This window comes from Mastigoproctus giganteus, chromosome 1 (assembly GCF_048544385.1).
Source record: "Mastigoproctus giganteus isolate SK-2022 chromosome 1, ASM4854438v1, whole genome shotgun sequence".
NCBI lineage: Eukaryota > Metazoa > Arthropoda > Arachnida > Uropygi > Thelyphonidae > Mastigoproctus > Mastigoproctus giganteus.
In genome coordinates this window covers 134,554,631-134,567,984 of record NC_143575.1, presented here as the reverse complement: position 1 = coordinate 134,567,984, position 13,354 = coordinate 134,554,631, and the positions used below count along the sequence as shown (strand labels likewise).

The window sequence follows — 13,354 nt, the reverse complement described above, 5'->3', positions numbered from 1 at the left end:
GTTAGCATCCTGATTGATGGTATCATTGTTCCAGCTCATATTAAGTAGTAGCCGGGTGGATAAAGTGCCTGCCTGGCAACCAAAAAGTCATGGGTTCGAATATCACGATGGTGCCACACTATCCGGTTGGATCTCATGGCCACAATACACGAAGGAAGCAGGAAAAAACTGGTTTCTTTGTGTATTGCTCACATCATACAATAAAAAAAAAAAAAAAAAGTTGTACAGATGCTTAGATCTATTCTCGCCTGCCCTGTCCTTTATTTTCCTTTTTGTTTAGAATGCAGATCTTTAAGTTGTGAGATGAGCTCTGGTATGTTAGTGGTGAACTTCAGAGCTGTCACCAGCTTCTGTGGAGAGCCGCAAATTTTCCTTAGAAAGGAACATAGTTTTTCCACAGTTAAAGGGCCATTTGCATTAGCATTAGTAGAGGCATATGATGCAAGAAAGCAAGCTTATGCAGCATCAGCCAAAAAAAAAAAAAAACACTTCCACTTCACCCCTCCGTTCGTTCGAAATACCTGTCCAGCTGAGCCTTAAATTTATTTAGGCTATCAACTTCCACAACAAGGGATGGAAGTCTATTCCACCAACCAACTACCCGCTGGCTAAAGGAAAATTTCCTCACATCTATCCTACATCTGTCTTTCCTCAATTTGAATTTATGCCCTCTCAGGTGAGTATTCTGAGCAAGAGGAAGAATCCCATCAGCATTGAGCATGCTCAAACCATTCAAGGCTTTATACACCTCTATCAGATCACATCGCCGGTGCCTAGTCTCCAGACACTGTAATTTGCAAAACTTAAGCCTTTCTTCGTAAGAGCAACCCTTTGTTCCATTCACTAATCTTGTTGCCCTCTCTGTACTTGTTCCAGCAGCTCTACATCCTTCTTGAAATGAGGCCTCCAGACCTGTATACAGTACTCAAGGTGTGGCCTGATCATTGCCTTATACAAGGGAATAATCACCTCCTTATCCCTGCTAGAAAAATTCCTATATATCATTGACAAGACACCATGAGCTACTCTTGGAGCTCGTCTGCACTGCTTAGAGTACTTCATACCTGCCTGCACAATTACCCCCAGGTCCTTTTCATTCTCTACCACTGTCAGTGTAGTATCACAGAGTTGATACGTTGCATGTTAAACTTCATTTGCCACCTCTCAGCCCATCTGCTCAACCTTTCCAGGTCCTGTTGCAGCAGCATAGCATCAATAGTGTTCTTAACAACCCTGCCAACCTTTGTATCGTCTGCAAACTTGGACATTAAGCTTGATATACTGTCATCAATATTATTCATAAATACAGAAAACAATAATGAACCCAACACTGAACCCTTAGGGACTCCACTAATAACATTAGTCCACGATGAGCAGTTTCCATTGATTACCACTCCCTGTCTTCTCCCCCTCAACCACCCCTTTATCCCTAGCAGCTTTATCCTTTGCCTCCAATGCCACCCTGCTCCAATTTGTGCAGCAGTCTTCCATGTGCAACAGTATCAGAAGCCTTTCTAAGATCCAAGTATATAATATCAAAGTTATTCCCTGCATCCAGTTATTTTGTGACTGCATCATAGTATCCAATCAAATTGGTCAGGCAAGACTTTTCCTTAACAAAACCGTGCTGTGTCCGAGCTATAATTGAAGTCTTGTCTAGATGATCCTGCAGTTAACCAGTGCTTCCATTAATTTTCCCTGAACAGAAGTGAAACTCACAGGTCTATAATTACTTGTGTCAGCCTTTAATCCTCCTTTTTTGAATTGGGGTCACATTTGCACATCTCCAGGTGTGAGTCTATGGGTACCTCCCCTGAGTCCAAGGAAGCTCTCATAATTATGGCTAAGGGTTTGCTTACTTCCTTTGCTGCCTCCTTTAATATAACTGGATAGATCCCATCCCCCCCAGATGCCTTTCTTGTGTTTATCTTCAACAATTTCTCCTCCACTTTACTCTCAGTGATTACAATATTATCTAGCTTACTGACAGAGATGAATATGCCTCTGGCATTACCCTCGCTGAATAACTCCTCATGAGTGAATGTCGATGCAAAATATTCATTTAGTGTTAGCTACCTGAGCAGGATCATCAACAGTTGAACCTTTGATATCAAGTGGACCAATCTGATTCATCCCCTTCCTTCTAGTTTACATAAGTAAAGAACTCTTTGCTGTTTTTCTTTGCATCCTTTGCCAAAGATTTCTCTTAATCTGCCTAACCTCCTTTGTAACTTGGATACAGATCAACTTATATCTATCATAGGCTTCTGTGTCACATGTTAATTTATATGTATCCCATGCATTTTTCTTCTCTGCCATATGTCTCATTAGTTCATCTGACAACCATTTAGGCCTAAACCTTGAACAATATTTCTTAGTTTGTATGTAAAGCCTAGTAGCTTGTAAGATAAGTTCTTTGCATGCTTCCCATTTTGAATTTGCTGTTGGTAACATCATCAGTTGGTCCCACTGTATAGAATTTAAATACTGTCTCAGACCATCGTAGTCGCCTTTACAAAAGCAAAAACCCTTCCCTTTACCCCTGATGGTAGTTACCTCTTTGTGTAAATCCCAATTCAGCACACTGTGATCACTGCCACCTAGTGGTTCCTTTATCTGCAGATTCTTAATGCATGAAGAATTACTACTGATAATCAAATAAAGAGTATTACTCCGTCTAGTTGCCTCCCGAACATGCTGATGTAGAAAACAATCATCCAATAATTCCACAAAAGCCTTGCTAGTGTGTGAGTGACCAGCCCCCAAATTCCAGTCAATATCTGGGAAATTAAAATCTCCTATTATAAGCCTCTCTGATTTACTGGCCCACTCTATTTCCCTGTACAGTTTCTTATTATACTCATCAGAGTCATTAGGCCTATAGCACACTCCTACTCTCAATTTTGATCTCCCAGTGCTTATGTCACACCAAACTGACTCGACTGCACTGCCCAGCGATGTCGACTGACTTCACTTCCTTGGATTTTATGTGTTTCTTAACTAATAGCATAACCCCTCCTCCCTTCCTATCCTGTCTATCCTTTCTGTACATATTGTACTCCCCAAATTCCAGTTCTGCATTTCTTATATCTGTGTGATACCACGTCTCTGATATCCCAACAATATCCACCTTTGATGCTTTGAGCAATACCTCAAATTCATCAAATTTATTTACTAAACTCCCCTAGCATTGGTGTACATGTAAGTATACATGCACCTGTTCCTATTCTTATCTACCCTAACACAACCCATGTGTTTTCTTGTACTGCAATGACTCCCAGCAGTCTGTGAAATACCCTGCATCTTGTTTTCCAGGCTGCTGCTCGTTCCAATGGAAGCAGTGCAAGAATCACTTTCACCTCTGCCAGTGGCTACTGTTAATCTATTAGTCCTTGTATCCCCCAAGCTAGCAGTTTTCCGACCCACCAAACATTGCCCCGAATGCATCAGCAAATATTCTTGCACACTTTCTATTTAAGTGTATCCTCCCTGTAGAAGCAGTCTCTCCTGTTAACAAGTACAGACCAGGCTGAAAAAAATTCTAACCCTTGAGCCTTGCACAATCTTTCCAGGGCCGAATTGATCGACAAAGCTCTCACCATGTACTCCCTCCTCTCGTGTCTGGGCAGAATTGCAGACACTTTCAAATTCAACCCTAATTCACAGCTTTTTTTCAACAGTGACTTGTACTTGTTAAGTAATTCTTCCGGTCTCCTACTCTTAATATCATTATTGCCAATGTGTACAACTATATCACCTTTTGTGCCCTTAAAAGATGATATCTGCTCTACAACGTCATCAACCTTTGCCCCTGGTAGACGGGCAAAGGTTGATGTGAAGGGAAAGTTGCTTTCCTCATCTTCTGAAGCATCTGAATAATGGGAATCATGGTTGTGCTCTTCTTCTGCCTCCAGAAATTGAAGTTCTTCATTTGAGTTGTGGATGGTTTCTACTTTCTTATTTATTTCCGTACTTTATGGGCTTATTTGTGATCTGACTGTTTGACTTCTGTAGCGTTCTCTACTTCTTTTCGTCGATCCTGTTGTTTTTGTTAGCAGCTGGCTCTTTTCCTACTAGCATATGTGCTGTCTTCTTGTGTTTTGTTACTTTGGATATGGACAGCTTTGGGGGTTCATTCCAAGAAAAACCTCTTGTTTCGGTTGGTGGGCCTTCTGAAGAGAATGTGTCCTGGTTTTCTGTGGTTGTTGAGTTTTCTTTTTGTGATGAGTTTGGTGTGCAAAGCATCTCAGACTGTTCGATAGTTTCTTCAGTATCCCATTTTCTCCAACAGTCAGCATGCTTTGTGCATCTGGCCTGGCCCGGTCTTGGTTAGTGATCCCTGAATTTCAGTATTACTTTCAGAAGGGCTGGAGATATGCAGGCAGTTTTTCCTGATATGGCTCTCTTCGTGGCAGAAGAAACATTGTGAGGAAATGGAAGTATAAAACGTGTAAAGAATTCTGTTTAAATTGGCATTGATGAGTTTAGGGATGTTGTTTGCTGTGCTGTTGGCGAAGTGCATAAGTGCTTGCCTTCAAAAGCTTTTTATATGCGAAAATTCCAGTTTCATAGTTGCTGCAGAAAAGTGTGTGTATTTTTCTGGTAATGGATCCATATTTGGATAAAGTTCCTCTGAGGAATTTCAGGTGGAACATTTGATATTGTAACTTTTGTTAGTGCTAAGGCAATTGGCGCTGCTTCCAGGTGATGAAGGCTGATGTCTATTCTGTTTTGCAGGATAGTTTACATCCACGAGGGGTGGCTGAAATACACCTGCACAGTTGCTGCCACACAAGAGGCGTGAGTAATATTTTTCGGTAGTACTTTCTCCGCAATCATTTAAGGTACTGCTCTGAAGGGGTGTTTTCCTTTGTAGCAAAGATTACTATTCCATTTTCACGGGAAGTAATAGCAGTTGCTTCATTTGTAGGAGCATTGTTCGACCGTGTATGTGCTATTGTTGGTCGCAAGGGAGGGGGTTTTCGCTGGCGGCAAGCATATTCCATTAGATACGGCACTGGCATAAGTATTAACAGTTACTGACCTTTTGGACCTTGAGGTATTCACCTGTTGTCGCAGGGTGTGGCTTCCAGTGTCAGGGTCACTGCTGGCCATAGCTGTAGGTTCTGTTGCTGTGGTTGTTTGTCCTTCGCTGGCCATAGCTGGAGGTGATTGCTGTGGTGGGTGCGGGAGGATGGAATAAGCCGTTACTGGAATAACCAGCCTTCCATGGCTAAAGTTGAAAAAATTAAAACCTAACCAACTCAAACTCTGCTAAATATATACAATCAGAATTATTACGACTCGGAAGCTCTCCCGAAGAGGAAATTAACAATATAACTCTTGAATGGAGTTCTCCCAGACAAAAGGCAAAAAGGCAAGAGCTCAAAAGCGCATGTCCGACGCATAGACTTAAAGATAGATAGAAGGGAAGCACTGTTCATATTTATGTTTATTGGCATTTTTAATTGTTTGATAGTACTCCTATTATGCATTTCAACGTGGTGGCACGTTGTGGGGAGGATTCATGTGCAGGATAAAAAAAATTCATGGTCCTGACATGGTGAATGGCATTTATTTACATACAAACAAATAACACTGTTATTTATTTGTATGTAAAATACAAAGGAGAATTTCTGTTGATTTGTTTGCAGTGCAACACTTGAAGCATCTTATTTAGATAGCTTTGCAAAAGTTTAGAAAAGTAGTGCCATCTAAACAAACATTTGTCATTTTGTCTGCAAAGATGAAGGGGGCAGGAGGATGGAAGTGTTGTAGCTTTAGCTAATTTTTTTTCATCCTGTACATTTACATAATGAAGGCAGATAATCAACAAGAATCATGTGAAAAGTTATCTATAAGAATCACATTATATGCAGTTTCAGCAATTTTTTTGTTAAATTGGTTAATTTATGCACACTTGACTGGTTATTTTTAAATAATGCCATTAAACAATATGGAGATTTCTCTATGTCATCATTCTTATTCTGAGAATTTCACTATAAAAAGCTTTCATATAGGGAGAGTTTTTAGCAACTGTATATAAACTCGTGTTGAGATGTACTATTTCTTGAAAATGGCAATAGTTCTAAATCAAAATTTTTTTATATAGAATATAAATGTAACTTTTGATAGGTTACAGAAACTGGCTGACAGTTTGGTTGAAAAGTTTATATCATCTGGTCTTATGCAACAGCAGTTTGAGAGAGTCAAACTACATATCACTGTCATCAATACACTGTTTCGTAATGACCAATCTGGTGTTACTAGTTTTAGCAGTAGGAAGAAGAAACCAAGAGAAACCTTTGATGGTCGTAGTATTTTACAGGTAGGTTAAAAATATTTGATACAAAACATTCATGCATGTATATTGTGATACAAAGTTAGTATAAAAATGAGAAGAAACAGCTTTTTCTAAAGTTTTTATTTTTGAATTAGCGAGGATGCCTAAAATTTTCTTTAAGAAGTTCAGTTCAGCACATTATCAGTTCATTTTTGTAAGTGCTGAAGTGACAGAGGTTTTGTCATTACTGCATGCTTTTTAACATGGCATCAAAAAATGAAATCGGGGGGGGGGGGGGGAGATAGGATCAGGCAACAAAAGAAACCTATTGAGATCTATTTGTGTTTCAGTTTTTGATTTACCATAAGAGGAAAGTGCTGAACATGTCACAACATATGCTGGAACCACATTTTGCACTGTGTATTCAGTGGCAAATTATCAAATTAGCTACAGTTGTTATTTGACCAAATGCATGTTAGTTCATGTGCTCATCAAAGAGTTTGAATCCCAGAGACTCATTGCCTTGGAACCATAGTTATATCCATGCAAGATTACATTGGCACAAATAATGTTCATTCTCTGTGTGAGCACATACATCCAAGGAGGAGACATTTACTGGTTTGCAAAAAATTGAGATTCCTATCCAAATATTATAATATTCTGTTTGTGTGAGAATACTTTAATTTCTAAGGGTGGAATTATTTTTTTCTCCCATTCTACATAATAAATTGAACTTGTAAGGCTAACTGCCATCTTTGCTCTCACATCCACTGTATTTTCTTGATCTGTCACTGATTTAGGCTGACAACTTCATGAGTGTTTATTTCAGTGTTTACATAGCAGTCTGGCTACACTTTGGAAGGATGGTTTTAGAATTTCTGGATAATGATGGTGGTGATGGAACACCTGAACACATGTGATCTCCCTGGTTGCCCTGTGATTACTGCCACAAAAGCTTTATAAACTCAACTCATTCTGGTGTAAAAATTTTAGTTTGAATGTCATTAAGCATATTCATTTAGTACATGCTAATAAAATATGACAATTTCAGCCTTTTTTTTTTTTTTTTTTATAATTTTGTAGCTAACTTTTATGTCCTAAATGCAAAGAAATCACCAACTCTGTTGTATAGATTTTCACCCTTTTCTTAATTTCCAAACAGTTATTTCTAACCTAATATAAATTTTTAGTTAATTATTAGTGAACACAATAAGATAAAATTAATTTTGATTTATTTCAAAGCAATATTTTAAGTTGATATTGCCATGTAAGACTTTTCTCATTAGTGTTGATATTATCAACACTAATTTTCTCATTAGTGTTGATAAGGTGCTCTTTTTAGATATTGTGATTATAATGTGCTATTACTGGTTGTGATGACAGGTGGCATTCCCATCACTCTTCATTATTTATTTCCAATGGTAGCTCATTCTGTGGGGTTCATGGAATGCATAGCGCCAATTTGACTGCTATCTGGTGATTGAAATTTAAAATTACTGCTTCTTCAATAGTGATACCAGGCATCATATTTAACTCAACTGTTGAGATGCCGATAAGCCATTATTTACAGCTCAGTGTCTAGATATTCATTTTCGCTGAGGAATGCATGCAAATGCATACTTGAATGAAATCAATAAATAAAATTTCATTAATGACAGCATTATTACGTGAATACAACATTTATCACATCATATAGAATATAATATAATACTCAAGATAAATTTAGTTTCATTCAAAAAAAAAAGTTAAGGTGCCAAAAAAAAAAACAAGTGTAGTACATAAATTGTACAGGTTTTCAACTTATGTATACACCATTACTTCATAAACTCTCAAAAAAGCTAAAAAAAATTAATGTTATCTATCAAAATATTGATTAAAAATGAAAAATTGCTTCCAAACAGGGAGTTCCACTTATAACACTTTCCCATTTATGGTGCTCTTTGGGGCTAGTCCATTTAAAAGTGTTTTCACAGTCATTTACTGTAATGTCAACTTCCCAAATCAGCCAATATCAATGAACCCCATGCTGTTATGATTCAGTGATAATTAAACTTAGTAAAACAACGCTTTTAGATTACATTATGATTAACTTTTATTTATTTTATGTTAATTATAAATGATAAATGCTCACTATTACCAACTCACCAAAGCAGCACAAATCGAAAAGCACACTAGATGATAAATTATTACATCACTCTTTTGATTTACAACCATCATAGTAGTAGCAATAGAAGCAAGCGATGAAACATTATGCAGAATTATGCAGCATCAGCCAAAAGAAAAAGAAAAACCAATTTCACATATCCATTCCTTCCAAAAGCCTGTCCAGTTCCTCCTTGAATTTGTTTAAGCTATCAAATTCCTAGAAAGGAATAGCGAAAGCTTAAAAAGCGGTACTCACCTTGAAATTAATCTGCGATGGTTTACTTAGGAAGCGTGGTTAATGTTTAAGTTGAGTTGTTGAATTGAAAAATTAAAAGGGAGGGAAGTAGGTAAAAGTTGACTGAGTTAAATAGGCGCAAGGAAATAGAAGTGTACACATCCAATCCTTGGTTGTCATCGAAATAAAGAGAAGAAGGAATAATTAAAAACTATGTAAGTGAATCCGATGAAGCCAATAGTCTTTACGAGGACTTTCATTAGTTAGAGAACGTCTTCAGTTGGCAATGTGTGGGGAGAGAACGCGCGTGATATTTTAAGAATAAAAAATTATACTCTCGTGATGCCTTTTTTGACATGTGGGAACTTTAATCTCGAGAGGTTCCAAATTGGGGAAAGATTGAAGGGGAGTTTAGAATTTAGAATTTTGAGGTTAGAGTGGTGCTTGTACCATTCAATAACTAGGGCTTCATATTGGAGTATTCTGTAACTGGATTTTAGTTTAATGATGGAAATGGCAGAGTCGATGAGCGGGTTGTGGTTGTGAGTCTGGGCATGAGTTGTAAGTTCTGTGACAGATTGGTTGGACATGAGACTATGAAAATGGTAGTATGCACGGGTATTGGATGTTTTTGATGAGCCAAATTTAGTAGTGGTACTTCCGATATAACATGTGTTGCAGTTTGGTTGACAATTGATGAGGTATATAATATTATTAAGGTCGTTTGTAGGATATTTGTATGTGTCTTTATAGGTGCTGAAGAAGGATCCTAATTTGTTGTAGGTGGAAAAAACAAGGGAGATATCAGTGTTGTTAAATAGGCGTCGGAACTGTCCTGCTAGTTCATTGTGGTAAGGGAGGACTATGCGGATGTTTGTTTTATTTTTGTCTTTGGTTGGGGTGTTAGATTTAATTTTATTTTTAGCGTTAAGGATTGTATTTAAAATAAGTTGGTGGGGGTAACCTCTGGATATAAATTTGTCGGTGATATACTGTATTTCATTGTGAAGGTCAGTGGGTAAGGAACTGTACTTTAGTGCATTGTGAATTTGGTTATATAAAACTGCCTTTTTAGTGTTTAGAGGGTGATGAGAAGCAAAATGTAAGTATTTACCGGTGTTTGTATTTTTCCTGAAAATTTTCGTATTTAATTTTGTGCCTGTTATATAGATAGTAAGATTAAGGAAATTAATCTGATTATTTTGTCCAATTTCAAGGGTGAATTTAAGTCTATCGTGTACAGAGTTAAGTTTTATGAAGAGGTTATCAATAATGGATCTGTTGCCTATTACAAGAATGTCGTCGGCATAGCGCATGTATAGTTTTAGTTCAGGGGGGAAAGGGGTGTAGAATTTGGCTTTCAATGGCGGCTAGGTAGATTTCAGATAATGGGGCTGAAATCCCTAGTCCCATTGGTAAGCCAAATATTTGTTGAAAGATTTTTTTGTTGAATCTAAAAAATCTTGCTTCTAATAGAAGGGTGGTGAGTTCAAGGATATGGTCTATAGAAAGGGAGGTACGTTTTGTTAAGGTATCGTCTGTTTCTAAGAATTTGCGTAGGGCTTGTAAAGTAAATGGAATATGGACATTCGTGTAAAGAGAAGTAACGTCATAGGAAGCTAGGATGTCTGTATCGGATATTGTGATATTATTAATTTTTTGAAAAGCTTGATTGGTGTTATTGATCTTGAATGTGGAAAATTTAGTAAGGGGGGGGTTATAATTTTAACCAGGAAGGAGGATAAATTAGCGAAAGCTGAATTGCTGTATGATACAATTGGTCTTAAAGGGTGGTCAGCTTTGTGTAACTTGATAATCCCAAACATGTGGGGGAGGATGTTATTGCGAATTCCAATTTGCTGTAGTGTGGAAAGGTTGATTTCCCTATTTTGCCTGAGTTTCCTGAGAATTATGTCGAGTTTATTTTTGAGTCTTGTGATGTTATGGTTATTAACATTTATGTATGTGTTTGGGTCTGCTAAGATGGATTCTAATTTTTCGGTGTAGATGTCTTTATCTATTATAACGATCGTATCACCTTTATCAGCTTTTTGAATAATAACGTTAGAAGTTTTACTGAGTTTGTGTAAATCCATAAGCTGTTGTTTTTTTATATTAGAGCAGGAAGAAAGTTTGGTATTAATAATACTATTTGTTTGGTGCATTAGGCGCCATTTATCGGGATGATGTTCGAGTTTGGACTGGAGTTCAACGATGCAGTCTTTTATAGGGTAATGTTGATTTTTGATGGCAAAATTAAAGCCATATTCCAGGCCAGAAAGTTCAGCGGGTGTAAAGGATTTGGAAGAGAGGTTAACGGTGGTGATTTTTGTGGGGGAACGAGTCGTAAGGGAATTCCATTTTTTATTATGTCTTTGTATTATTTCTTGGTTGGTAGCATTAATACGTGTATTGTTTTTGTTGGTGAACTCGATCCAGGCATGAGGGGTCATTTCTTTTTTAAGGTAAAATCTGAGTTGGTGTATACTATTTAAAAGGCTATATTTTTTGTTATATCTCTTCCTGATTTCTTCACGGATGATCATAATAGATGTGCGGTGTATGATATGGGGATATTTTTTGCAATTATTTTTAGGAAAAAGGCGGGCAAATTTAGGGATGATATTGTGGTGGAGACATTTTTGTAAAAAGGCAATGTGTAACTTATTGGAAAAATATTTGATGAGTATACTGGTTAGTTGAGTTTTTTGAGTTTTCTGACTGCACAATTACCCCCCCCCACATCTCTTTTATTCTCTACCACCCTGGGGTTACTTCTACAATATGCAGTACTTTGCATTTGTCAATATTAAACTTCAGTTGCCACTTCTCAGCCCATCTGCCCAAATTTTCTACATCCTGTTACAGTAGCACACTGCCATTACTGTCATTAACAACCCTGCCAACCTTTGTGTCATCTGCAAACTTCGACACTAAGCCTGATATACCTTCATCAATATCATTGATAAATATAAAAAGCAACAGTGGGCCCAACACCGAACCCTGTGGGACTACACTAATAACATTAGTCCTCGAAGAGCAGCATTCATTGATTACCACTCTGTCTTCTCCCACTCAACCACCCTTTTATCCAGTGTAGCAACTTACCCTTAATACCAAATATGGAGGGTGCGGAAAGGTCAGGGAATGACCACCGCATATCCCCAGAGCAATATGGCCCTAGTTGCTAATGCTCCTAAAAACCAAATAACAAAGAAAACAACAAACCCTAATACCATACTGCTCCAATTTGTACAGTAATCTTCCATGCCCAACAGTGTCAAAATCTTTCCTGAAATCCAAGTATTTGATATCAAAATTATTTTTTGCATCCAGTTCCTTTGTAACCACATTATGCCATCCAATCAAATTTGTCAGACAAGACTTTCCCTTAACAAACTCATGCTGTGTTTGAATTATTTCTGCAATCTTGTCTAGATGATCCTGGAATGCATCTTTAACCAGTAACTCCAGTTAACCAGTTAATCATGTATGCAATGAAGCTCTATAAGATAAACAGTGTAATCTTTTTGCAAATGAACAATCTTGAAATATTTATTTTTTTCCACAATCAATTAAAAAAGGATAAAGTTTGTTGTTTTAATATTAAATATGAAATGCTCTCCCTCAAACTTTGTTTTTTTTCACTAACCTGATGGAGCCGAGATATAAAGAAGGCCATCTATCAGTCTTCATCTTGTTCCTGCAAACAGTGAGATTCATTCTGAAAAATAATGCTGTCAGCAGTTTAGTACCCATACTAAGATTCCATTGTATACTGTACCTTACTCAAAGGTTATGCCAATCCTTCAAAGATACAGGGCCATCATAAAATAATGAACTAGATGTTTATTTTCACCACTAGACTGATCTGTAAAATACTAGACGACAAGCCAGATTTCTTAGCTGCCGTGGTAACTGTATTTATCTTGCTCTGTCCATAACTATCCCACATCCATTATATGAATACAGTATGATTTGATGTTTTTTTTTCCTCTGTATTTCATGTGTAAAACTTCTTGTCTGTTTTGTCCTTTAAAAGAAAATTAATTTCGTGAATTGAGAAATATTTCTTTTGTACCTAAATTGTAACTCTGTTTTGTAAGAAGTTACTGTAGACCTCATTTTAAAAAGATATAGATCAGCTGGAATGGGTGCAGAGAACAACGAGATTATTGAAGGGAACAAAAGGGTGGTTTTTAACAAGAAAAGCTCTACAGAAAATTCTGCAAATTGCAGCATTGGTGACTAGACACCTGTGAGGTGATCTGATTGAAGTATTTAGGGTTTGAATGGATTGCGCAAGCTGAATGCTGATGGCATTCTTCTTCTTGCTCAGATTACACACACATGAGGTGGACATAAATTCAAATTGAAGAAGGATGGTTGCAGAATAAATGTGCAGAGGTTTCCCTTCAGCCAGCGGGTTGTTGATTGTTGGAACAAACTTCCATCTGTTGTTGGAAGTAGGTAGTTTGAGTAAATTCAAGGAAGAACTAGACAAATTATTGGAAGGAATGGACAGGTGATGCAGGAAGTTTTTTTTTTTTTTTTTTTGCTGATGCTTTATAAGCTTGCCTTCTTGTGGTTACTAATACTAAGTGGTTGTCGAGACTTCAGTAGAGTTACCATCAAATCCAGGTACAAAATAGCTTCAAAACAAAGAATATCAAAAATAAAACTACACCATT

General features: G+C 37.3%; 1 protein-coding gene across 3 annotated transcripts in view; it reads left to right on the top strand.

The window, feature by feature from the left end:
* Positions 1-13,354, top strand: part of LOC150091151 (activating signal cointegrator 1 complex subunit 1) — a 256,296-nt gene that overhangs the window by 204,837 nt on the left and 38,105 nt on the right. For all 3 annotated transcript variants that reach the window (XM_090382261.1, XM_090382253.1, XM_090382271.1), the window contains one exon: positions 6,136-6,328. In XM_090382261.1, the coding sequence (XP_090238387.1) occupies positions 6,136-6,328 (193 nt within the window). The remainder of the gene's footprint in view (positions 1-6,135; positions 6,329-13,354) is intronic.